General features: G+C 43.7%; 1 protein-coding gene across 5 annotated transcripts in view; it reads left to right on the top strand.

The window, feature by feature from the left end:
* Positions 1–26,943, top strand: part of FOXJ3 (forkhead box J3) — a 129,485-nt gene that overhangs the window by 31,265 nt on the left and 71,277 nt on the right. For 4 of the 5 annotated variants that reach the window (XM_068240541.1, XM_068240545.1, XM_068240540.1 and 1 more), the window contains 2 exons: positions 14,649–14,714; positions 18,786–19,229. In XM_068240541.1, the coding sequence (XP_068096642.1) occupies positions 18,906–19,229 (324 nt within the window). In that variant the 5' untranslated portion in view covers positions 14,649–14,714; positions 18,786–18,905. Of the gene's footprint in view, positions 1–14,648; positions 14,715–14,769; positions 14,843–18,785; positions 19,230–26,943 lie in introns of those variants that run through there. The other variant, XM_068240543.1, reaches the window with a different exon arrangement.

Here is a 26,943-nt window from a genome sequence, read left to right as displayed (position 1 = left end):
TAGCCAGATGTGCCCCAAGGATGATACAGCTGTGTCTCAGGGCCCCACTTTTGTCATAGATATAAGACACAGCGATTGCCACACAGGAAGAATCCCCGATCATTGCACTGCTGACACGTTGCTTGCACATTCTGCTCCACAAGCCACAGGACACAGGTAGTCCTGAGCAGTGCACTCTGCACACCATGTTGCAAGGGGATGAGGGGCACAGACACAGCAGGGAGCTAGCAACAAAACCTGCTCCACCATCCGTTCTGCTCCACTGACTCGCATATAAGCCCAGGGGGTAACTTTTCAGCACATTTTTTTTGTGCAGAAAAATTAGGCTTATACGTGAGTATATACAGTAATTAGCTTTGCATTGTGACTCATGTGACTGCTTGGCCTATGCATTGTTGTAGAGGCCAGTCTGTGATGTGACCTCTCGGCCATGGGAGGTGTGGTCAAACTAGACTGCTCCCTTACCACCTGTACAAAGTACCATGATTAGAGCCGGTTTGCCAACTTTATTGAAGCTGGAATGCCTTTTTAGTGTTGGTCTCTTGACTACTAATTGGCTTTTCTAAATGATTGCTTATGTGCTGTAGATGTGTCTGAAGGTTCCGCCCCTCCTGTCCTTCATAGCCATATTGTGTGGTATAATTCCCTCCGCCAGATGCTATCGGTCTTACACATACACATACAATCAGAAATGAGCAGGTAAAGAACTGCGGTCCCGTTTACCTCTGCTTCAGTATATTTATCACGCTAGTTTTAGTTAAAAAAAAAAAATGGTGTGTAAAGAAGTGCCTGGAATGGTTAATTACATTTTCTTTCACTTGCTCATGGAGCCAGAGCTTGTGCTATTTCTCTCTGAGCTGTACAGGAAGTTGGAGAAAACACAGTTGACTGTGTACAGCTCCTATATATAAAATAGGAGCCATTCACTTTCAGTTTTGTAATGGGCGTAGAATGGACAAAAAAAGTCAGTTCTCCGCTCAATTGGGAACAGAGCCTTGCTCAGTTCCAGCGAAGTAGACTTTAGACTTTAGATAAAAATGGCTGCTCCCAAGCTGCACTGGGACCTAGAGGGGCTTGTGTTTTTTTTTGTTTTTACATAGCTGACATCCGTTTGGAGTAAATGTTTGTAGGACAGGGAAACTAAATTGCCAATAAGGGCTTGGGGGATGGGTTTTCGTTTATTCCAAACTGTAGCTCCTCTTTAAGCTGAATCGGACCTGCTCACCAAGAAGCTATGGAGGTAGATGTTTGTGTCAGTGACCAAACATGGAACACATGAACAGCAAGTTTTTAGAGGGTCATTTCAGAAGCTGAAATCATTAGCTTTTATAATAGGTTTGATTCCAACCTGGCGACAGTGAGTTCATGGGAATTTTTTCCCTGGACTTTAAAGAGTGTCATATTAAAGTTCAGACCATGACAGATTTGTTTGAGTGCGCTCTCTGTTTCCTGTTGCGTTACATAGGTTGAAAAAACAAAACCGTACTTTAAGTCTGATCCAGGGGAAGGAAAGCAACCCATGAAAATCTTTCAAGCTATTACATTAACATTTATTTTGGGCATTTATGCTCCCCTTCTCCACCCCTGAGTGAGTACTTGAGTGACTACCGCTGTGAAATGGCCACTTCACCATTTCACAGTCTGTGCCAAATACCATTGTAACATCCATGAGGTGGTTTGAGCTTTTGGACTCTTAGCGACCCCATCATTTTTAGGTTGGAAAGGATTGTGGTGCTTTGACGCATCAGAGCAGTGTGACCTTGTAGGCCATGTTTGTTCATCTTGAGTGAAGTCATGAAGATTGTTACACAGTGGTACCAGTTTGTTAGTTATGCATACATGGGAGCCAATGTGTATTTGAAATCCATCTGACACACTGGTGTTAGAATCCAGGAAAATGGGAATGCAGGCTACAAAGCTTTGAGTCCTTTATCTTACACAGGGAAAAGCAGTCAGCGTACCTGAGAGTTATACTTAAAACCAGCCCATACTCTCAATTTTAATCTCTAAGAAATGGAAGAGAGACTTGACTTTTACACGTTCCCTGTATATTGTAATACTGTTTGTGAGGCACCCTATCTACTGGTACAGCGCAGGCTCACTGTGTTCCATTATCTTGCTTACCACTGTGGACATTTCCTAGCATTCACCATAATTGTAAAAGGCTTTGCACAGTTACCACACACTTGTGCCAGAAATGTGGGTTGTTTTTTTTTCAACACATGGAACATTTACCCAAGATACACATAAGTAATGTGTAAACTTATGCCCACTGTCTGTCTTAGTGGAATTCGGTTCAGCATAGGCATTTATTTTGAATTATATTACTAAAAACTTTAAATTGAAGTATGCACTTTAGATTTTCTTCCTCAGCCAAACTGATTGTTCCTTAAAGATGTTTGGAAATCTAAAGTGTGTTGTATTTTTTTCTTTACGTTGCTGACCTGCTTGCACAATACTCCATGATATATTGCCTTGCTTTATGCTTTTATTTTTATTTTTTTTGGTTCTACAGTACCTGCAGTAAAAGTTCCCACTTCCCTCCTCCGCATAGATTAGTCTATGCTGCTAGGCCAAGAGTTGAAAAACATGTCCGTACAGCAATAGTTGCAAATCTGATGCCCAGTTGCCTGGCAGCCCTGATGATCTATTTGGCTGCAGTAGTATAAAACCAGAAACAAGAATGCCGCTAATCTTGTCTGATATTACAATAATGTCATAAACTCCTGATCTGCTGCTTGCTTGTTCAGGGTCTGTGGCTAAAAGTGTTAAAGAGACTCTGTAACAACAAAAACCTCCCCTGGGGGGTACTCACCTCGGGTGGGGGAAGCCTCCGGATCCTAATGAGGCTTCCCACGCCGTCCTCTGTCCCACGGGGGTCTCGCCGCAGCCCTCCGAACAGCCGTCGACTGTGCCGACTGTCAGTTCAATATTTACCTTTGCTGGCTCCAGCGGGGGCGCTGTGGCGACTTTCGGCACGGAAATAGACGGAAATACCCGATCTCCGTCGGGTCCGCTCTACTGCGCAGGCGCCGGAAACTTGCGCCTGCGCAGTAGAGCAGACCTGACGGTGATCGGGTATTTCCGCCTACTTCGGTGCCGAGAGGCATCAGAGCGCCTGCGCAGGAGCCAGGAAGGTAAATATTGCGTCACGGCTGTACAGAGGGCTACAGCGAGACCCCCGAGGGACGCAGGACGGCGTGGGAAGCCTCATTAGGATCCTGAGGCTTCCCCCACCCGAGGTGAGTACCCCCCAGGGGCCGTTTTGTCGTTACAGTTCCTCTTTAAGGCAGCCATACACTGGTCGATTGCCAGAGATCGACCAACAGATAGAGCACTCTCTGATCGAATCTGATCAGAGAGGGATCTAATGGCTGCCCATACTCTGCAAACAGATTTTGAATAGATTTCAGCATGAAATTGATTCACAACCTGAGAAGCTGCCACCTGATCGCCGCCCCTGCTCTCCTGGCCAGCCGCAATACATTACCTGTCCACCGGCACGATTCCCCGGGTCCCTGCAGTCTCATTACTTCCAGTGTACTCCAGCTTCCCTTCACTTCCTGTCCCAAGCAGAAAGTTCAAACCGTAGGGCACCCTCTACTGTTTGAACTTCGCTTTCTCACAGGACGGGACAGGAAGTGAAGAGAAGATGCCGGAAGAAGTGAGAGACAGCGGGGACCCGGGGACTCGCTCCGTTTGGACAGGTGATGCTGCGTTGGTTGACTCCGTATCGAATGCTGGGCTCCTGACCCGCCGGCGTTCGAGCAAAATTTCTGGGCAGATCGACGGAATCGAACGATTTCGGGGGAAATCGGTCGATCAGTCTGCATTTACGTTATTGATTTCACTGCAGATTTGATCAGTGATCAAATCTACTTACTGTCTGTGGGGAATCGCAATAGTGTATGGGCACCTTTAGAGTCGGAGGACCAGCAGGACTTCCAGGCAACTGGTGTTGTTTAAAAGGAAATAAATATTGCAGCCTCCATATACCTCTTGCTTCAGTGGTCCTTAAAGTGTCTACCAGGTTTAACATATTAAACATTTTTAGGCTTGGGTCAAGCTGTTAAGAGAGTGTGTAAAGGAGGCTAGTATCTCCATTATGAAGGGCAGTCACTGCAGTATTTATGTGACAGAATCTTGAGTTCCCCTTTAAAATTAAACCAAGGCTATGATGTTTGTGTATCGTGTCTGGAACCAAAAATGTGGAGCTTAGGACCAAAGAAAAGCATTTCTTCTAGTGGGAGTGTATTTCAGGAAAGATTAGTCTTCTGTGTTTGTGCAAATAGAGAACTCATCGGCCCAATCGGAAACAAATTCATTGTACAGGGAATCTTCTGAATCGAGCAGAAACAGAAAATCAGAACTATTCATAAACTTACAGATCACATAATGGACAGGGCACTCATGTGGCAATCTTATTGTGTGATCCGTGTGCAATCTTACTAAGATTTGAGTATCACAAAGACAAAGGGCTGGTTCACACTTGTCGCTTTTTCAGCGCTATCGCTGCTCCTACTGTATCCCTATGGATACATTCACACTGCAGCGTTTGCGATCAATCACAAATGTGCTGCATGCAGCATTTTGGGGGCGATCACGCTGGCATTCTCGTTCTATTGGACGGGAACCACAAGCATAAATTGTAAGATTTTTTGCATGCTGAATCGCGATCGTGGACGCGAATGTGGGCAAGAGCCAAATGTGAACTGGCCCAAACAGACTGCATGCAATATAGATCTTGTTCAGTTAGACTGGGCATGTCCAATATCTGGCCTTGGTGCCAAATGCTGGCCGTTGAGCCATTTCTGGTGGCCCCCCAAAGGTCTCTACAGTCAACTCCATGCGGCTCGCAGGCCGTAGCTGCTGTGCCACATGCAAGGGCCAGTAGTGGTAACAGCCTCTGATTAGCAGCTGCCACTGTGCTAACTGCTTCTGTGTGTATATGGGTTATTTGCAATGAAAATATTTTATTTCACAAAATGTCACAGGCATAATGTACCCAACGTCAGTCGGCAAACTTTGTGTTTAATTTTTGCTAGTTCAGCCCCCTCTCTCAAGAACGGTGACATGGCCCTTTGCCTTAAAAGTATGTACACCCCTGAGTTACACCCTCATATTACGAGGATGTGTTCAAATTTGATAAAGCATTTCCATTCACATTGCATGGAGAGCGGCCTGAATTAGACATAGAAAAGGGGTAGAAGTGAATAAATGGTGCAAATCGCAGGTTTCTTATTTCTGGGGAATATGAACGTTTGGAATCTGCCAGTGAGCTGCTGACCTCCACAAGGATGAAAAACTTGCAAGCTGTTTTGGCTAGTTTATCAGTCATATGATTGGACATGGTGGAACTTTCATTTGAATGAGAAAGGGAAAGGGCTGCATTGTTCAGCATTAGGCCCCGTTCACATTGCACGCGTTGCCGCCTGTGTTTCGGCAACGCATGCGGGAGGCAGAAACGCACGACATCAGAAGTGCATAGACTGCTCTGTCTGATGATCACACTGCATGCATTCTGGACCAGTGCGGTCCGCGAATGAATTTTTTAACAAAACGCGTGGCTGACCCATTCAGTATAGTGAATGGGATCAGCCACGCAACGCATGCAAACACAGATGGCGTGCGTTCGTACGTGTTGCGTTCCGATCGGATGGTTATCCGTGTATGATAATGTGAACGTGGCCTTAGGCTCCCATCAGTGGTGGGTAGGGTTGAAGGCTAGGTACCTGCCTGTAAACTCTGTATCAACTCTATTAATTACAGCCCAACTCAAGACAAAGACATTTTTGTCTAACCGCACATCTCTGGTGTTAGTGGAGGCAGTGCAAGGAGCCATTCATTACCTCCAGCACTCTGGTGTGGGAAGCACCAGACACCCAGGAGTGTGTTTGCATTAAGTGACGCTCGCAGGTGACCTCAGTACTATGGTATTGGATTCCTCCTGTAAATGCTTCCTGCATCTGTCATTGAGAGCAAGATGGAATTTACTGTGAAATCAGATAAGAGCCTTACAAGCTAACCTGATTTCTTCTTTAACTTGCATTTATAAGACTGTTAATGGGGATACGAAGGAAAAAATAGGAAATATGGTTTCCAGTTCTATGTTGGGCACCATACAGTCTAACAGATGGAATACACTATAAGATTAAAATTTGCGAATTGGGTCTGCCACCAGCTTTAAATGTAATACTGTCCCAGCAAACACCTAATAGTCTATAATTGGCTGGTTTTACCCATAGGGTTATATTCGCAGCACACTCATGCCTGCACATTCATACACACATTCACACTGCCCTTTAATATAATGCAGCGTTGGGGGGGCGCTTTAAATGATGTTATGTTAAGCAAATCCAGGGAGTTGTCGCCTTATTATGCCTTTATACCATGAGGGAAAGTCAGATACATGGATCACAGTTCCCTTGAGCAGATATTACCTCATGAATTACAGTCCCCAATGCTGTATTATATTATAAGGCACTGTGAATACGTGCATGAATGTGTTGAAATGCGTGTGCTGCTAATATAACATTATGGGTAAAGCATGCCAATTGTAGAGAGATTATTGAATTTAAAACTAGTGGCAAACCTAATTCTCCATTTTCATTTGGTTTTAGTGTATGGGATCCTGGCCTGGCTGTCTGGCAAATTTGAGGTCGTTTGTGGATGTATGTCTATACCTTTTGTGCAATAAAGTTTTGTATTACCTGTTTGCATCGTGACTCATATGCAGTTTTATTTATGATGGAGTGTTAGAATAGCATGCCAACTCACTTTCATAGCTTGGTACTGCTGTGAACAGTACAAAGTACATCAACTTTTTTATTTTTTGAATGATTCAGGAATACTTTATAATATCTTATTACTCTCTCTCCATGACCGTCATAAGCCCCGCTTTTTGTTCTACAGCAGATATCCCGTTTCTCCTGTGGGGGTCAGGCTGCTGGGTGGTTTGAGGCTGTGACCAATGCTTTGGCATAATGACAGCTTCCATGTAGGGGGTGCCACTTAGCTGTTCACTGCACTAGAGGAGGTAAATGAATAGGTGTTGTATGCCTGCAAATTCACATTGTCAGCATTTCAACAATTTGCATTTTAACAACAGATCTGTCACTGCTCTGGAGCTACTCATCTGTTGCATTGCAGTTGTCTTCCTGGCAGCAAGCGAATGGAAGTGGTTAGTTGAAGTAGAAAAATACATACTCCCTGTATAACATAATCTGCATAGACAAATGGCCATGCTCCTACCCTGTAATGAATTAATCAAGGAATTCAAATGAGAAGCACTGTATGAGATGCATTATGTAATATATATTCCCAAAGCCAAGCTCACTATATACCTGGCACCAAATGAGATTTTTCCCACAGATGTACTGTACTAATTATATAAACCAAATTAGAAATTGCACAGATCGCTCCATGGCTTTTTTTACAGACATACACATTTTATTAGATAACGTACCTATCAAATATCCTCCGTATCTTGCTGTAAAGCCCAATCTACACGATACGATTCTTTGTGCGATTCAATTACGATTCTATTTACGATCCAATTAAATCTGACATGTCCGATCAGGATTCAATTCGATTCAAATCGATTTGCCATTGCAAAACAATGGCAAATCGAATTGAATCCCAATCGGACTTAATCGGATCGTAAATAGAATCGTAATTGAATTACACAAAGAATCGTATTGTGTAGATTGGGCTTAAAACTAATTAAAAACAGCTTTGGCAGCAAAACTGAGATAAGGACATTGAGTGCCCAATGCATTGATAATATAAGGAAAATCTGGCCAACATACAATCCATCTAAACTATGACTCCAAGTGGATCAGCTCCACCTGAAACTCCTACAGTAAGCCTCCATGACCAAATCTAGTGCAAGAAAGATGTTTTCAGCTAGTCCTAATCCATTAGCAGGAATGCAAAATGCTGCTGTTCAAACAATTACACCAGTGCTAGCATAATGATAGTATCTTAAGAATTTCCCTTTTAACATTTCTGTCGGTCAGAAACCAGAAAGTCCTATTACACTTTAAATGGTTGTCTCTGCAAAACAATCTTTACATTTTTTTTTTTCAGGGGGAGATTTGGAATAATTGCTACTGGAACACACGGTTTGGCACTGCTCTATGCAGAAGTGTTACAGTAGCAATCGGGCATGAGTTGCCAGCATATCTGATTATACCTGTATACACTTGATAAAGGTCCACAAAAATGATCTTGAGCAATTGTTTTAAGCAACCTAAGTTGCAAGTGTGTGTGGGTCGTAAAGTTACTTACATATACAGTATTCGATTAAGCTCACCCTGGACAGCTGAGAAAAAACAGCCTCAGCAGAGACTCTAGTATGCATCTAGCGTGTGAAGCACAGTGGCCTAAAGATGCGGCAAGGTGGATCCTTAGCATTGTCCTTCCCATTCACGCTTCCCCTTGGGAGACCGCGCCTCTTCCCTTGACTTGTCTGTGCAGCCTCTAACCCTGAGCGGTTGCCTGAAGTATCAATCCTGATCCCTGCCAGGCGGCAGTCCTTGACCGTGTGTATGAGGCTTAAAGAAAACCTGAAGTGAAGATTAAAAGTCAAAATAAGCATACACAAGTCATACTTACCTTCCATGTAGTCTACTCCTCAGTGTCTTTCTCCTGTCCCGGGTCCTGTTTGTTCACTGTGATCAAGGGAATTTTCCGTCCTCCATTTTGAAAATGGCCATTACCCAAAACAGCTTTCTGGTCAGCACACAGTTAAACTGTAACATCGCCCACTTGAGCCATAGGGAAACATGGACATTACCTGGTACATCTGTTTTCCTCTCAGCTATAACTGACAGCAACTGCTATTTTACTGACAGCAACTGATATATTTCAGATCTGACAAAATATTGTCAGAACTGGAAGGGATTATTGTCAGAAGTAAATGGTGAGCTTCTGAGAGGAACTGATGGCGAGGTAACTATGTAATGTTCATTTGAAGTTACCTCATGTGTTTATTTTAAATATTTTTACTCAGTACAGGTTCTCTTTAAGTCCTTGGTTAGTGGATACCTAATGCAAAACGGTGCAAACACTTGCTTCAAATCAAACTGCCTGATAAGACAGCAGCACAGTGTATATACAATCAGGGTTGTGGAGTCAGTACAAAAATCATCCGATTCCTACTCAGTTTATGAAACCTGACTCCAGGTATCCAAAAATTGCCAAGCTGTCATTAGTTCGCATCGATTATGTCATCAACTAGTCTACACCAGGATCAAAACAGCACAGAAATTGCTTCAATGGTACGGACTGACAGTATGCATGGATCAGTTTATATCACTCATGTAATCTGAAAAAGCCATGTATATTTTCTCTTGTGACTGGCAGGAGACAGTGAACTGTGATTTGCAGGAGTTCAGTAAAATTAATCTTGCACTACAAACTCCTCCTCTCGATGCAGTGTAATCTGTGATTTTTATAGGGGTTCTTAAACATCTACTGCGAAACAAAAAAAAGTACAAAAGCTGATTTCGAGTTTTTCTTGCAGCTTTAAAAAAAAAAAAATTTAGTCAAGATAGATATTTACCATAATCTTAATATTTTGTGTTTGACTTAAATGATGAATTAAGTTTATCTCCCTTAGAAGCTGGAGAGTGAGGTGGTAAGAGATGTAATATGCAGCTACTAAATGACTTGTGTGGTGATGAGATGTCATGTAAATCTGTGTACTGAAGTGGAGCTACTGTTTAACTGGTTACTGCTTGCTGTGGGTGATGCATAGCTCTATCAAATTGTTTATAGTGTGCTGGATAATGCTGCAGACATATAGTGAAAGTCTATATGACATAGTGGTATTTGGTAGTCATCAGTGCACACTGAAGTAAGCAGAGGGACGGACGCTGAGCTGTTGCAGAACCGGTTGTATGGCTGTGCGCTGGCCATGTATTACCTGGGGATTCTCCCTTTCCTCAGTGAACGTGCGGCAGGCCCACTCATTGCAGCACTGCCTCCTCCATGCTGCTGTAAAAACATGCACTGACTCATCATTCAGAATGGAGATGGTGACTCACTGACAGAGTCAATATTTTCAGGAATCTCCCTGTCACATCATTTTAAAGCCTACCTGTCAGACAGGCAGCATTAGCGCTAGTGTTGTCGGTTAATAACTTCTGAGGGGTTGTGGGGCAGGGTTAGGAGCGGTGGATTACGGGCTTACACGATTTGTTAACACAGCATATTAGGAAACCTAATATGTTGGTGAATTTTTCTTATTTTATTTATTATTGTCTGTTGTGTAGATTTTTATCTATTATTATTATTATTATTATTATTATTGTTAGGTTCAGAGGCTGATAAATTGGGAAACGCTGTCATTTAAAATTTCTATGCTAATCTTGTGAGTTGCAATGAGAATAGACTGTATCTGTGTTCATTTATAATAAACTGAGGTTGTCACTTGGGGGGGGGGGGAGCTGTAAGTTTTGACTCCATGGTAAAGCATAACACATGGATCGGGACATCAGACAGTGCAGTTTTTGTACTTCTGATGTCCCCGCTGATCGAATCACGTACTTGCGTTTCTGTAAACGCGGCAGGAAGTGCGGCACGTGGGTAAGTTGCCTAAAGGAAATGTGAAGCAAGAAAAAAAACCTTACATGCTTGCCTATGGAGAGAGAGAGATAAGGCTCTGGATCTCTGTGTCCTCATTCCACCACAGCCTTAGGAATCCTTGTGTCCCCGAATACTTCTGAAGATGATCCATGCTTGTGCGCAGCCAGTCTGTGATAGTGCATGTGCAGTATGTTTGCGCCTGTCTCTGGCACTTGTCGGAAGGCTTCAGAAGCACTCACATCCCTGACTGCTTCCAAAGCCTTCTGTCGAGTCTCAAAGGCATGGAATTTTAATGGGAAGTAGCGGTGGACTTAGGCCATGGAGAGAGTACTGGGAAGGCTCTATAAGATCCAGAGCCTTCCCTCTCCGTAGGTGAGTATCTACTTCACATTTTGCTTTATCAGCTTCCTTGGCATAGTTTAATCCTGGGTGTGTCCCTAGCTTAACCCCTTCCTGACCGCCTAACGCTGATGGGCATCAGGAAGGTGGCTCCCCCAGGACTTGGGGCAGAGTTTAGCAGGGATCGCGCATCCCCGGTGAGTTATGGAGCGATCGCTGCTGGCAGGCTGTGAAATACAAATAAAACGGCCAAAATAATTTGTACAGCGCTGTGATCTAGCACAGTGCTGTACTGAGGACAGCTCTGTCACTTGGCTATCCTCTGGAATGCCACAAAATGCGATCGCTCTCATAGACATCAACCTATCTCTGTGTGGAAAAAAAAAGTAATTTTATTATTAAAAAAAAAAGACAGTTGTTAATGAATAAAAGAAAAAAATACAGCCTGCAACAGGGATCAGAGCCCACCAACAGAAAGCTCTGTTGGTGGGCAGAAAAGGGGGAAATATTCATTTGTGTGCTAAGTTTTGAGGCTCCGGGTAAGCCTGTGGTCCTCAACTGACCCGACAAATGATGTTCTTGGGTAGTAGTTGGTCCATTTCCTGTTAAATGATCTCAGGCTCTTTACCCCGCTTTCTCCTCTCTGTGTTTCTTAAGGCACATTTCTACTGGACGGCCACATTTATTTCCCAAACAGATGTGTGGTACCCGTGCTGATGCAAATTTGCATCTGTATGCCTTTGCCATACCATGCACAGCTATGGGGATTTGGATATATGCTGTGGAAAACTGCAGCATGCATTTTTTATCCCCCGCATGCAATTCAACTGCAGTCTATTGATTTCAATATGCTGCGATTCCACATCCAAAATCGAGTGCAGGGTAACTGCCAGGATTTGCGGTATAAGCCCTCTCTTTTTACTGCTCTTCCTCCCCTCTGCCTTTCTCACTCCTCTTTTTCTGCTTCTTCTGCCTTCCTCTGAAGAACCTTCTCTCCCCCCCCCCCCCCCCCCTCTTCTCTCCGCTTTTACATTTCAAATGAGCTTTCCTGGCAAACCCAAGATGCACATCGACAAAGCTGTAGCAGGAGAAAGATAGAGGAATGTGATAGGGATTGAGTCTTTTATTTCTTGCATTGGCACACAGTGGTGTTTGTGATATCAAAATTAGATCATGCTGGTCCCTTGACAGCCATAGCGATCAGCAGAGGATTTGCATACATATTGTATGTGCAGCTATAGCACAGAACATAAAAATTACCTCTTGGAGAAGGAGATTGCTAAAGGCTTCCTGTCACAAAACATATACTATACATGTCTTGATGCAGTAAGCAAAGGCATGACATACAGTAACTAATGCTGGGTACACACAATACAATTCTCTGTTAGATTTATCTGCAAGATTGATTTTTTTCAACATGTCCGATCTTAATATCAATTGATTTTCCGACCGATTTCTTTTCACTGCTATGAAAATCGATTGGAAAATCGATTGCAATTAACATCGGACATGTTGGAAAAAATCGTTCTGGCAGGAAAATATAACAGAAAATTGTATTGTGTGTACCTAGCATATGATTTGTTCCATTCAGTTGCAGCAGATACATGACAGAACAGGTGGATGCATGCAGAAGATAAAAGTCATGAGAATACTTTGTGTGTATGATCACTTTTAGTGGCACTTTGTCTTTTGATGTGTAGATGAACCAAGTACTCCATTCTGCCCTATGAAATGGGGAGAGGATATGTTCCGCTGCAGCTCAGAAAATCGATTCTTAACGCATTTGCAGCTTCAAACAACATTTTTAGTTTGATAGCTGCTGTTGCATTCTAAGCCTCTGTCCGCATATCTTGCTTGGCTGCCTAGTGCAGCCAAACGAGCGTGGGCAGGGAACAGTTGTGGTTACCTGTTCCGGACAGCTTCTTCTCTTCCTCCACTGTGGATCTCAACTCCCAACAGGTCTTCTGGGTCCCTGTCACATGATTTGACATGCGATCGGGATCCCGGAGACCTTGTCAGCATTACAGCACCACCTGGTGGTGGAAGCAGGGTGATGGAAGAGATTCTTCTATCACCTCTCTTCCACCACTGGGTAGCGCTGTAACGCTGACACGGTCTCCTGGATCCCGATGACATGTCAGGATTACATCGCCACTGCAGTGGAGAAAGAAGAAGCCAATCCAGCCGTCCAATTACAGATTACTATGAGAGCTCCCTGCCGCCCTTTCTGCATGCCCTGCTAGCCTGCCAGGCTGGGGAAGGCACGCTTCCCCAGCAGCAGGAAAAATGTGATTCTGCAGCCAAATAAAGATGTTACTTTATTTTGCTGCTAAAGCGTTAATAGCGATCAGCCAAGTAGTATCCAACCCTGCAGATCACTGAAGAGGAAACCTGCAATGTAAGAGGACACCTACAGTATACTCAGAATTATTGTTTCTTAACATAATTACAGCATACACCCCTTTCATTAATGACTGTATTGGTCAAGTACCCCCTGTTGTGAGTAACATCATCTGAAGTATCCCTTGACGCATAAGTATTACTCAGGAATACTTCATAATTGTGTATAAATGTTTTTAAAAAAATCGATGATGCTTTTAATTAACTATAAACATTTATTCTGGTTAACTTATATATACGGCAATTTATCATTCGACTTCTCAAAACTTAATCAAATAAAATAGGCTATAAACAGTTCAAGTACTTCCTGAGTCCATCTAAAGGCTCATACACATGCTCAACAAAAGGCTTTTAAATGCACGATTATCAAACAAATTGAAGCAGTTGGACAACTTTTTGTCCAACAGTTGGATTGACTTGAGCTGCGTCTTATCAGTCGTTGGTCGCCTCTCATCAGTGATAACGCCTTGTCGTCTTGACAAAAGTTGTCCAACTTCTTCAAGTTGTTTGATAATTGTGCATTCAAAAGACTTTTGTTGAGCGTGTGTCTGTGGCTTAAAGTATCCCCTGGGGTACGCGTGCCATGATTTGAGAAACTAGATTAAGTAAAACGATCATGAATTATTTTTTTTCTGACAACGTAAATCTAGTGTGTGTACGTAGCTTAACCATTTCAGCTGCACAGACGTGAGCCTCACGTCCGCAGCTGGTGCTGCTGTAGCTGCGGGGATGTTAGGCTCACGTCCGTCTGCGGAGCTGTGCGAGCTGAAGTCGGAGATTGTGATGGTCCTGGCATTGGAGGGGATTGATGGCAGGGACAGAAGTCCCCTGGGCCAATCAGTGCATGTCCACTGAGAATGATCTATGTTTTTGTTCAAACTATTTTTTATGATGTACCCATTGCTCAGTGTTAATTAGTGAGATCAGATGTTTCTGATTGAAGTCTGATTAGATTAACCACACGCTTGCTTCAAGTGTTCGATTTAACTGCAGCCAAAGAGATCAGCAGGAATGGCGGGCAACTGGTATTATGTAAAAGGAAATAAATATGGCTGCCTCCATATCTCTTTCACTTCAGAAATCCTTTAAAAATGCCTGATAACTAAAGCCCAATGTACACGATACGATTCTTAGTGCGATTCGATTACGATGCTATTTACAATCCGATTAAATCTGACATGTCTGACCGGGATTCGATTCAATTCGGTTTGCCATTGCAAAACAATGGCAAATCGAATTGAATTGTGTAGATGGGGGTTTAGTTCTTTTTAGTCCGTTTGAGTTTATATTTACTTTCTTGTGTGATTTATCTCTTTCAGCTGTCTTATCGCTGTCCAGATGGGTTTACATGAAAGAGGCTACACATTGGTAACATCACACACCAGGTAAGACTTCCTGTGCTGATATCAGATACTGCCTGACAGTTAAACAGCAGTCTAATAGCAGTCTAAACTCCTCCCTCCATCCCATCATCACCCACAGGAGGTGGAGCTGGATAGAAATCCGTGCCCAGGTGTGCAGTTTTAGAGTTTATTAACTTAAAGAGAAACTCCAACCAAGAATTGAACTTTATCCCAATCAGTAGCTGATACCCCCTTTTACATGAGAAATAGAATGATTTTCACAAACAGACCATCAGGGGGCGCTGTGTGACTGATTTTGTGCTGAAACCACTCCCACTAGAGGCTCTGAATACCGCGGTACTCCTGGCAAACTTCCACAATGTAACAATGTTCACAGACAGGAAATGGCTGTTTAGAGCTGTCTAACAGCCAGAACAGCTAGAAACAGCTACATAAAATGCCCACAGTAACAATGTCACCATGTAATACATGTCGGAATGTGAATCTGGGAGAGGAAAGATTTTACAATGAGCAAACACTGACTAAATCATTTATACATAATTATGGTAAAAATGAAGCACTTTTTTTTATTACATTATTTTCAGTGGAGTTCCTTTTTAACAATTAGTGGCTGCGACCAAAGCAGTGAGTTTAGAGCGAGGTCATTTGTCTGAGGTTTCCCGCTGGGTCCCTTCAACTAGACTCTCTCCAGCACCGCTCCCTGTAATAAATCACGGCAAACTCGCTAATTTAGTCACGAAAACCAATTTGTAAGACACAATCTCTAAAATTGCACACCAGGACTCTTGCCCACAGCCTTTGGCCACTGGGCTTTAGCCATAGCCCTTGTTTCAGTGAATGCCTCTACTAGCGCAACATTAATAAACCTATTTTTTGGGGGGATATGGATAGTGTTTCCCGCTGGGTCTCCTCATCTAGACTAGCTCCCACTATCCAGCCAAGCCACCAATTTAGCTCCCAATTAATTGCTCCATTTATCTTGGATATGTGCATCTTAATTGTTCTAACAGATACGTCAGATCTGGATCTCCAACTTATAAATGTCATAAGAAATGAGAAAGATCTAAATTTACACTCATACTGGGTGATATTTCAAATCCAAAGGCAATATTTAAAGGCTGGGACCCACTAGGAGTGATTTGGGAGTGCTTGCCTACCGCTAGTGATTGGCAAAGCGCTACACCAGTGGATCCCTATGTGGGTGGTCCAACTAGCAGCAATCGCAAAATGCTGCTTGTAGCATTTTGTGAGCAATCCCAAAGCAATTGCATCTGTGGCTACAGTAGCCGAATTGCGATTGATCTGTGAAATCGTGGCACTTCCACGATTTAGCAAATTGCGGTCTCTTAGCAATTGCCGCAAAGCACCCGAAGTTGGTCCCAGCCTTAAGAAAACCCTGAGAATCCCCATGAAGAGATGGACTGGCCCAAAACATGTCGGTTTTGTCAGATTTTAACTGCCTACTTTTTTTTGCGACATTGGTCTTTTAAACAATTCTATTAATTTTTTTGTCAACTTGTAACTGGACTAAAACCAGATGCAAATCTGATGTAGGAGGGAAGGTGAGTGACAGCTTGTGCCGCACCCCTTCTCATAGAGTACGGAGGGAGGTTGAGTGGCAGCTATATCACACCCCCACCGTTCTATGAGTAGGAGGTTCAATAGGAGACATGCCACACCCTCTTCCATAGAAGCCTACAATATGGTGGGTGAGTGGCAGTCTAGATGTGGGGAAGAGGGTTACAGCTATGATTTTGTGCTCTATTTCCACTTGATAAGAATGCAAAGAATAGTGCACAGTTTCTTACCAAATTTTATATGAGAGAACAAGATGTTCACAACTTTTGAAAAACACAACGTTTACTTCTCTGCATGTGGGAGGGTTAAGAGGTCGTCTCTTTTTAAAGAACTCCTAGATTTCTTAACTGATTTAAAAGTGATGTATTAATATCCGCTAATAAAGGAGCTTCTACACTGATAACAAATGCTGTTGAGCGGTGCCTGCATAGGACTTGGCACTCATTTGTTGGGCTTTAGGGCCCATTCACACTGGGAATTGCAAAACGCTAGCGATTAGCGCTAGCATTTTGCGCGGTAAACACGTGTTTTATGCTGTATGTTTCTGCAATTTTTGAATGATTGCGATGCGTTTTTTAACATTGCAATCGCTAAAAAAATCACGAAAAAGCGATGCATGCAGTGCGTTTGCCTTTACTGTGAATTGCTGGCGATCGTGGCAGTGAGATCACTGCCATGTACTTAACATTACACTAGCGCTTTTAAAAACGCTAGTGATCGTCGACGATTCGGTGATGGGCAGTAAATGGCCGCTAAAAGCCCCAGTGTGAATGGGCCCTTAGGCAGCATTCACACTTATTGTTTTTCTGCTACTTCTCTGCATAGCAAAACTGAGAACCAAAGTTAATCAATGGGCTAGTCGCTAGGCTAGTGCATACTTGTATGCATTTTTCACTTGCACAAAAGGCAGTCAATTACATTAGCTTCTGTGAAAAAAGTACATGTTTTCTCACATACAAACACACATGGTGTGCAGAAAACGCATGTAGAAAAACGCACACACGAAAATGATACACAAGTGTGAATGCTGCCGGAACTGGTTCGGGACCTCCACAAGGTAAAACTACTCCGCACTTTTGGTTGACTAAGCCTGATGCGGCATAGTTTTACCAACTGTGGCTCCTTTGCACGGGATGTGATCACGCATCCCTGCTGGCACAGAAAGCAGTTTTCATTGGCTCCCCCATTGGCTCACTGATCTCTGTGAGCCAATTACAGTGATCAAGAAGAGAAAAATGGAATAAAAAGGCTCTGCTCCTTAAAGTGACATATAGTAGAACGCAGTAAATTATTCAGTAAACCCGCTTTTACAGTAATATTCTTGGTTTCTGCAGCAGAAACCTTTTATATATCTATATATTGCTGTATAGTGGTATGTAACCCCTTCCCTCCCAGTGATGCTTAGCCTAGGCCGTTTAGCTATGTGGGATTCTCCTTCCAGAGCATTTCAGGAAATTAGGCATAATTTTCACTAGCTTTGGAATTTTCAGAAACAAACATTCCCGAGAGCTGCACCTGGCAGGACTAAATGTGTCGCCACCTGTAATTAAAGATTTTACAATGGGCAAACACTGACTACATTCATAAATTAGTATAGTAAAAAAAAAAGCTATTTTATTATGTTTTCAGTACAGCTCCTCCTTTAAGGTTATTTTTTTTTTTTGCATAGTGAACTGCCAAGGTTTGGAAGAACTTGACTTTTAATGAGGGCTAACAGGGATATAACCTTTAGTGGTGGAATGCATTTCCACTCTTTTATAGCCACATATATCTCAGTACAGTAGTGCTGTGTCATGCTGGGGAGGAGGTTAATAGTTTGTATTCACCAGACTCCGAAGAGCACTTCCAGGCAGCAAGTAAAATCATCCCATAAGCAGCTGATGCCCTCCTGTTCTGAGCTCAGGAACTGCGTAGTTTGGTCTCACAAGTTTTTGTTTTTTGGAGCATTGCTGTTTTTTAGGGCACACTGTGAGTGTGTTTTTTTTTTTTGAGCGGTTAGTGCTAAGGCCAGTATCTGCTCAAAAGTTAGGAAGGATAGTGTGCGACTGGCTAAATGTAAGGCATTAGGGATAAAGTTTAGTGTTGTGGAACATTGAGGTTTAAAGCCCAATTCCTTGATCACTAACGTTCCCAGCATCCCCTAAATAACTCAGGGTAGAAATATTAGTGTAAAGGAATGTCATGCATAAAGATACAATGCTTTCTCTGGGTATCAGTTCCACTATGGCCTGCATTACCAGGGAGATTTCTCGACAGCCTTCTAGTCAGGCGGTCAGGTCCATGCCCCTCCCCCACTGAGGAGGGGTATTTTGTCAGGGAAGTAGCCTGACTGCCAGGGCCATGCTTTTTCATATAAGAAGTGAAAAGGGTTTTGACCCATACACTTCAGATACGGCAACCTTGCCTTACTTATGGTAAGAAAGGAGGAGATATAGGGGTAAAGTTCTCTTCAGTGTGAATTGTATGTCAACATGATCACCAGGTCCGCTCACCATTGTCTCCTGTTTTCCCCAGATTAAACATCGGTCATCCTTTCATTTGGAAGTCTTAAAGCACAGTACCTGGATCCCTGCCGGCTTTTGTTGACATTGTACCCCGGAAACAGTGTATACTAGATAGACTAAGAGATTAAAAATGACTTCGGAGCTTGAAAGCAGCCTCACCTCTATGGACTGGCTTCCCCAGCTGACTGTGAGGGCTGCCATTCAAAATTCTGACTCCGCCCAGAGCACCCATGGATCTGGCATCACCAAGAAGAGCGCCCTCATCGACCCCAACACCACACTGGACCAGGAGGAAGTACAGCAGCACAAAGATGGGAAGCCACCCTACAGCTACGCCAGCCTCATTACCTTTGCCATCAACAGCTCACCCAAAAAGAAAATGACTCTTAGTGAGATTTACCAGTGGATATGTGACAATTTTCCTTATTATAAGGAGGCCGGGAGTGGCTGGAAGGTAAGGAACATCACCTCATTCATTGCATTCTTTTTGAAAGCTGGGGCTTAAGCTGTGTTCTGAGCAGGGCCGGATTACCGACCAGGCAAATCAAGCATTAGCTTGGGGCCCCAGTAAGAGTGTAAGGGCCCCATCAGCCAACTGAGGAGCCAGCATCTTATATTCTATCAGCCGCTCCCTGGCTTGAGCCCCTCCGTGCCTCGACTCCTCTCCGCACTCTGCTGACGATGCAGCAGCATGTGATCCAGCCCAGACGAATGAGCGAGCAAGCAGCGGCCGTTACTATGGTGATGTGGCCGCGTGTCAGCTCTGCTCACTCCAGCCCAGTCTGTGCAGTCAGACGTAGACTGTCAGCAGCGTGCTCACGCTGCTGACATCATCATTCTGCGTCTGACTGCACAGGCAGGGCTGGAGAGAGCAGGGCTCGCATGTGGCCACATCACCATAGCAACGGCCGCTGCTTGCTCGCTCGTTCATCTGGGATGGATCACATGCTGCTGCATCGTCAGCAGAGTGCTGAGAGGAGCTGCAGCACGGAAGGGCTCCAGCCAAGGAATGGCTGAGAGTAGGCAAGATGCTGGCTCCTCGGTTGGCTGCATGTCGGGGGGGGGGGGGGGGGGGGGGTGGCGCAATCTGTAAGTCCGCTTAGGGCCCTATTCAGCCTTAATCCGGCTCTGGTTCTGAGTTTTTGTAATATTTGTGTATGTAAAGCACAAGGCACCATTTTGTGTTTAATCTGCCCAGCAATCCCTTTACAGATTTGTACATGTTGCTCTGCCTAGGGCCTACACTGCACTATAGAGAGGGTAAGAGGAGCGAACACAAGTAATCCAGTGCAGTTGAGTTTGGGCACAGCTGGCGCCACCATAGACCGTAATAGGAATTACGGCTATAGCAGCGCACAGAGTGTAGCTTCGGCACCGTCAGAAGATGGAGCTGAAGTTACATTTAAAACACTGTAATTCGGCCGCCAGCAATAGCTGGAAGCCGAATTACATCATTCCCCACTATCCGCGTAGACCTAGAGGGGGAATAGTATTTAACGCGGCCGGGACTTGGGCAGCAGAAGGATCAGCCATATACCGGTTGTATCCTGCGCCCAAGTCTCCCGGCGGCCAGTTATCTCGTACACAAGAGGAGAGCAGTAAGAACTCCCCTAGTGCAGGAGAATTGCCTTAAAAATCACCCATTCGAGTAAACTGCAGTCTATAGATGGTCACACAGGCAAAAAATAATTGGCTGTTTGTGGCAACAAAAGTCTCTGCAGGACTTAAATGGACCCCATTTCATACTTGAAGTGTCACAAATGGTGGGGCTGTATTGTATACCGCCTTCAATACACAGACCCACCAGGGCTGGCACATCGTTTCAGACAACAGCCTTTCCTCAAGTATTGTCAACAGACAGTTGTTGTCTTCTGGCTGGTGGCCTAGTGTGCCAAGACTACAAGGAATCGTTGGTGGAAAAACGCAGCCAGTTTCCACGGACTCAAATGGTACCTTAGTTTTCAAAGTATGACTTCACTTTGGTGTGGTTGCCATAAGGCACGTACGTATGGCTGATTTAAGTTGGCTGAGGTGGCCGATAATGAGCGCCTCAGCGATAATCAGGCGTGTGTATGGCAGCTGCTGACCCCCAACCCACCAGCGATCTGCCAGGCGGATCTGCTTAACCCCAGCAACGCAGATCCCAGTTTTGGCACTGCTCCCCCACCTGCTGCATGATGTGCAGCACTTGTTGTTCCTCCTCATAGCAACACAATGCGTCATCAGATACACCGCTTACACGTGTGTGTGCAATCCGACACGGACATTGCCCAAGGGGGATAAGGTCCTGATCCCTGATGGGCGACATCAGATGGAAGTGTGTACATGGCTGAAGATTAGTTAGAGATGACTTGGCTATTCAGAGTGATGTAATGCAATTTGCTGACAAAAGCCTTCACTAGATACTTTTTTTTTTCTTTACAACATGGCAGATATAGAAAGAAGTTATCTTTGATACCGCCTGAAATCCTAAGTCTTCTGTCAGTTTCTAAATAACAGAAGCTATCAGATTGGTCCAGGTAACACTGACAGCTTTGCACCATGTACTAGCCCCAGAAATATCTGTCCTGTGCAGTGTGTGATATGTGTCCTCACATGTTGAAGGCTCCTTCCATGTCCACTGTACAGTTTTATGGTCCAGACATGCTTCATCATGTAGACAGCTACAAAAATGTCTCTCTGCAAAACTGTCAGAATGGCAGTGTGATCACTTCCCCAGTTTATGGAGAATCAGCTGGGAATTTGTGTTTAGGCGAAAAATAAGGTCAAAAAGTGCATTTGTCTTTACAATAAAAGGCCTAAAATCAATGGACATGGATATGTATGTCTGAATTGACCTGGCTAGAATCTAGTTGCTATGGGCAACAGAGGCTTGTCTAATGTAGGCAGTGAAGGTATTACTGCAGATATGTGTACTACAGATATGTGTGTACCTCCTGTGAGCAAGACACAACTCGCTTGTAGCCAACTAATAACTGGATTTGGTTTCCCGTGTGTTAGAAGTAAACAAGAGACGTCACTAACCATTCCATTCTTCTCATCGTTCTTATTTTCTCCCCTCCAGTTTCTCACTCCTTTCCTAACAGCAGTTAGATGAAAGCTAAATTTCATTTTAGCATTTGCCTAAGTCATTGCATTTACAGTAAAATTCCTTTTTATAGTAAACTCCAATGGGCCGGGAAAAGTGGTTTGCTATATCAGAAATTGTCATACTCAGACACATAAAGTATACTATAGTACAGGGGAACTGCTGAGTAGATTTTTAGTCTGGAGGTTCACATCAATAAAGATGTGTATTAGGGCGTTAGTGTATGTACAGTAGCTTATTGTTAACTTACCCAGCAAAAATAGTAGGTGGGGCCAACCCGTTAAAATTGAATAAAAAGAAAGTCTGGTATATATGGATCAAAGGCCACCTTATAATACAAAAAGCACTTTATTGATAGGAAAAACACACACTATAAATCCAGTATATAAAAATGATTGGAGATGACCACCAATTGTTCATAACTAAAAACTATGTACAGAAGTGGATTATTTTGCCTTGTAAGCAGTAGTCAAATAGTTAGGACAGTGTTTCTCAAACCTGTCCTCGTGACTCCCCAACAGATGCTGAGAAAGCGTTTGACAGGGTCAGATGGGGATTCATTGAAGTGGTACTGAGACAGATCGGGTTAGGGGAGAATATGCGGTCATGGATATTGGCAATGTATAAGAGCCCCGTGGCGAGGATTAAGGTCAACGGGATGTTATCCCAGCCGGTTGAGATCGCAAACGGGACCCGCCAGGGATGCCCGTTATCCCCCCTGATATTTGCCCTTACGCTGGAACCCTTCCTGAGAACGATACGAGAAAACATAGATATTTCGGGTATCAAAATAGGATCAACAGAGCAGAAGGTGGCCGCATATGCGGATGACCTTTTGTTCTATCTTTCAAAACCAAGATTAGCATTACCCAACCTCTTTAAGGCCTTCGAGGAATATGGGAGACTATCAAATCTAAAAATAAACTGGGAGAAATGTGAAGCACTGGCGATAGGAATAGAAAAAGAGGAAATGTGGAGTCTGGGAAAAAATTTCCCCTTTAAGTGGCAACAGGAATCATTAAAATATTTGGGTATTAAGTTGGCAACAAATATATCAGAAATGGTAAAGTTAAATTATATGCCACTCCTGAGTGCTTTTAAGAGGGATTTGGAAAAATGGGGTAAATTGAAACTTTCTTGGTTTGGTCGGATCAATGTATTAAAGATGAATATCATGCCGAGGCTGCTATATGTCTTCCAGGCTCTCCCTCTCCCAAAGGGATTTTTGAATGGGGTCCGTAGAGCTTTCCTGGGCTTTATTTGGCAATCAAGGAAGGCAAGGATAAAATTTGCGCTGCTGACCCAAACAAAGGACAGGGGGGGCCTAGCAGTGCCGGACCCGCACAGGTATTATAAAGCAGCTGTTCTCACGAGAATAGTGGATTGGTGTAGAAACGGAGAACAAAAACAATGGGTTTTACTTGAGAGAGAGTTATTTGGGGGGGTTCTGGAAGCTGCGCCATGGTTGCCGTACATCCCAAAGTGTCGTTCTGCGGCAGGAACCTTAATTGAACATACATTAAAAATATTAGATAGAACCCGCAAATTAAGGGATATCTCACCCAGACCCACTCCACTGATGTCTATATTGGGAAACCAAAAATTTCAGTGGGGATGCGTAGAGGAAAATTACAGCCAGTGGAGGAAGGGTGGGGAATTGAGGATTCAAACGTTAATAACACAACAAATATGGAGGAACGAAGGGGAGGTAGCTTCACACCTGGGCATTGAGAGGGTAGATGCTTGGAGTCTGAATCAATTTAGACACTTCGTACGGACTCTGGGGAATAAAGGAGAGCTCTCTAGAGATTTAACACAATTCGAAAGAATGTGTGTGGGAAAGGGGCAAACAAAGGGGACGTTGGCAGGAGTTTACAAATGTTTAGGGGAAGATTTGGACCACTCTCAGAGATATAGGAATATATGGGAGAGAGACATGGGCAGAGAGCTGACTCAACCCCAATGGAGTAGGATTATTAAAATGTGTCATACGGCATCAATATCTACCAGGATCCAAGAATCCGGATATAAAATAGCTATAAGGTGGTACCAAACACCGGATAAGCTAAATAAGATCTGGGGAACAGACCCAACCTGTTGGAGATGTGGACAGGAAAGGGGAGATTTGCTACACATCATGTGGAGTTGTGGAGGCTTGACTCTTTTCTGGGACGCAATAAAACAGATATTGTTGAAAGTGGCAGATATACCTATTTCTGAGGACCCTGGAATTTACTTATTACATCTTAATACAAAAAGGCTGAAAAACTATAGAGGTTCCGTGGGAATGCATGTAATAAATGCAGCTAGGATGGTGATCTGCAGGAAATGGAAAACGCAGGTGGCCCCCTCACTAGAAGAATTGATAGAAGAAATAAATTACGCTCAAAAAATGGAAGAATTAACTAGTATAATATATGGAAGAGAGGAGGGAAATTGGGATAGATGGGAGGTTTTCAAAAACTCAGAGGAATATGGTGAAGTAAGAGAGAGGTTTGGAGGAGGGGCAACTGGTTGAGGGGCATATGGACGGGGAAGAGTAGAAAGGGAGGAGTATTGAATAGAAAAGACATAGAGAGAGCCATAGGAGGTGGTCAGGGGGAACAGGGATGGATGGACAACATAGTGTCACAGGGTGGATGCTCTTTGGCATCGGGTACGTCTCTTCTATATCTTCCTTTGTGTCTGTCCTCTTCTCTCCCTTTGTGAGCGGTGCCCCCCCCCCCCCCCCCCCTCCTGGTAGTGGGAGGTAAGGAAGGAGAATGGTAGGATAGGAGAGTGGGACTCTAGTCCCCCTCCTAGCGAGACAAAAAGGATGGGAATTTGTCTTAAGTAGAGGAGTAGGAGGAGGGGACAGTGGAGGAGGGTCAGGCTCGGAGGGGATCCGGGGGGGGGGGGGGGGACTGGAGGGGGAGGAGGGAGGGAGGGACAGAGGTTTATGTAAGGGGATTGTTGGGGGGATATAGCAACATTGGACTGGGACTTTTTGGGGTGGGTTTCTGTTATTTATGTATCTATATGTGTCGGATATTTTATTGGTGAATAATTTTGATAAATAAAGAATATATAAAAAAAAAAAATAAAAAAATAAAAAAAAAATAAAGATGTGTATTAGGGCGTTAGTGTATGTACAGTAGCTTATTGTTAACTTACCCAGCAAAAATAGTAGGTGGGGCCAACCCGTTAAAATTGAATAAAAAGAAAGTCTGGTATATATGGATCAAAGGCCACCTTATAATACAAAAAAGCACTTTATTGATAGGAAAAACACACACTATAAATCCAGTATATAAAAATGATTGGAGATGACCACCAATTGTTCATAACTAAAAACTATGTACAGAAGTGGATTATTTTGCCTTGTAAGCAGTAGTCAAATAGTTAGGACAGTGTTTCTCAAACCTGTCCTCGTGACTCCCCAACGGTGCATGTTTTGCAGGTAACCTAACCTATGCACAGGTGGGGAAATTAGTGTCTCAGCTACATGGAATCCACCTAGCTAAGACACTAATTACCCTACCTGTGCATAAGTGAGGTTGCCTGCAAAACATGCACTGTTGGGAAGTCACGTGGACAGGTTTGAGAAACACCGAGTTAGGAGGAAGCATCCAACACCCTGAGGAAGCATCCAGTCAAGATGCGAAACTTAGGTAGGCAAAGCCTAGGCTGCTTGTCTGCGGTGTAACGTCACATCCCTTCACCACCACGTGCGTCAGCGTCCCTCCGCTCCTGTCGCCGAGACTTGGGATTACTGCTGTGCACTGTGGAAGATTGCGGCTTGTCAGCTGCTGGAACGGCAATGTCTTTGATGTGCGAGGAGTGAGCTTTTGGACTGTCTGTCAACTTCGGTGTGGTGTGAATACCCTGATTTGTTATAACGGCTCTGCAGTCATCTTGTGAAGGGCTGGCTTATGCTGGAGACTGTCGCTTAATTGCTTTGCCTTGCACTTTGCTTTGCACCTTGTTCCCCTTTACAGGGACTGCCTCCACTAGCTGTTTTAAATGGGGCACTCACTTATCCGATCCTGACACTGCTACTAGAGTGTGTGTGCTGGTGAATGCATAGATGAATACTAGTTGAAGTTCTCATTATTCTGTGAGACTAAGCTGATCGGCTAAAATGTATTTTACACCTGCCAACTATTTGACTACTGCTTATGAGGCTAAATAATCCGCTTCTGTACATAGTTTCTAGTAATGAACAATTGGGGTCGTCACTATTAGTTTTGTATACTGAATTAATAGTGTGTGTTTTTCCTATCAATAAAGTGCTTTTTGTATTATAAGGTGACCTTTGACCAATGTATACCAGGCTTTCTTTGTATGTATCTTAATTCAGTCAATAATTGGGAGTCCTTTTTCTATTCAGTACATCAGTAAGTGAGCGCTGATAGTGTCTAAGCTAGATCAAAGTATACAGTGCTCAATATGCAGGGATTTGTATGCAATAATCGTGCATAGCTTGCACAGGAAGCATAGATCCCACCAGGTAATGCGGGTACAGTACAGATAGTGTGCTCCTCTGTTCAAATTTCTGTGAAGCCTGGATGATACTGTAGCATTGCAACCATGCACAAGCAAGTCACAGATGAGAGGCGATTCCCTCAGTAATCAGGCAGCAGCTTACACAGGAAGTTTAGGTATCGCCCACTACTTCTTTTGAAGAAATCCACGCAGCCCAAGAGTACTGTGCAGATAGCGAGCAGGTTACAAGTGGCTGCCAGCCTGACCACGGCTCATGGTCTCTGACTGATGTATAACGCATGTGCTTGCTCACTTTTCACTACAGCCGGATACAGGTTACCGCAAGGGCCAAAAAACAGGTTTACTATAACAGAAGTTCTATTATATCCAAGTTTGCTATACCAAGCATTAATCCTATATACAGGGTGGGCCATTTATATGGATACACCTTAAAGAGACACTGAAGCGGGAAAAAAAAATATGATATAGTGAATTGGTTGTGTACTATGAATAATTACTAGAAGATTAGCAGCAAAGAAAATATTCTCATACTTTTATTTTCAGGTATATAGTGTTTTTTCTAACATTGCATCATTCTATAATATGTGCAGATTAG

The sequence above is a fragment of the Hyperolius riggenbachi genome, chromosome 6 (genome assembly GCF_040937935.1).
Source record: "Hyperolius riggenbachi isolate aHypRig1 chromosome 6, aHypRig1.pri, whole genome shotgun sequence".
NCBI classification, from domain to species: Eukaryota; Metazoa; Chordata; class Amphibia; order Anura; family Hyperoliidae; genus Hyperolius; species Hyperolius riggenbachi.
The sequence above is the reverse complement of the archived record's forward strand: the minus strand, read 5'-3'. Positions and strand labels throughout refer to the sequence as shown.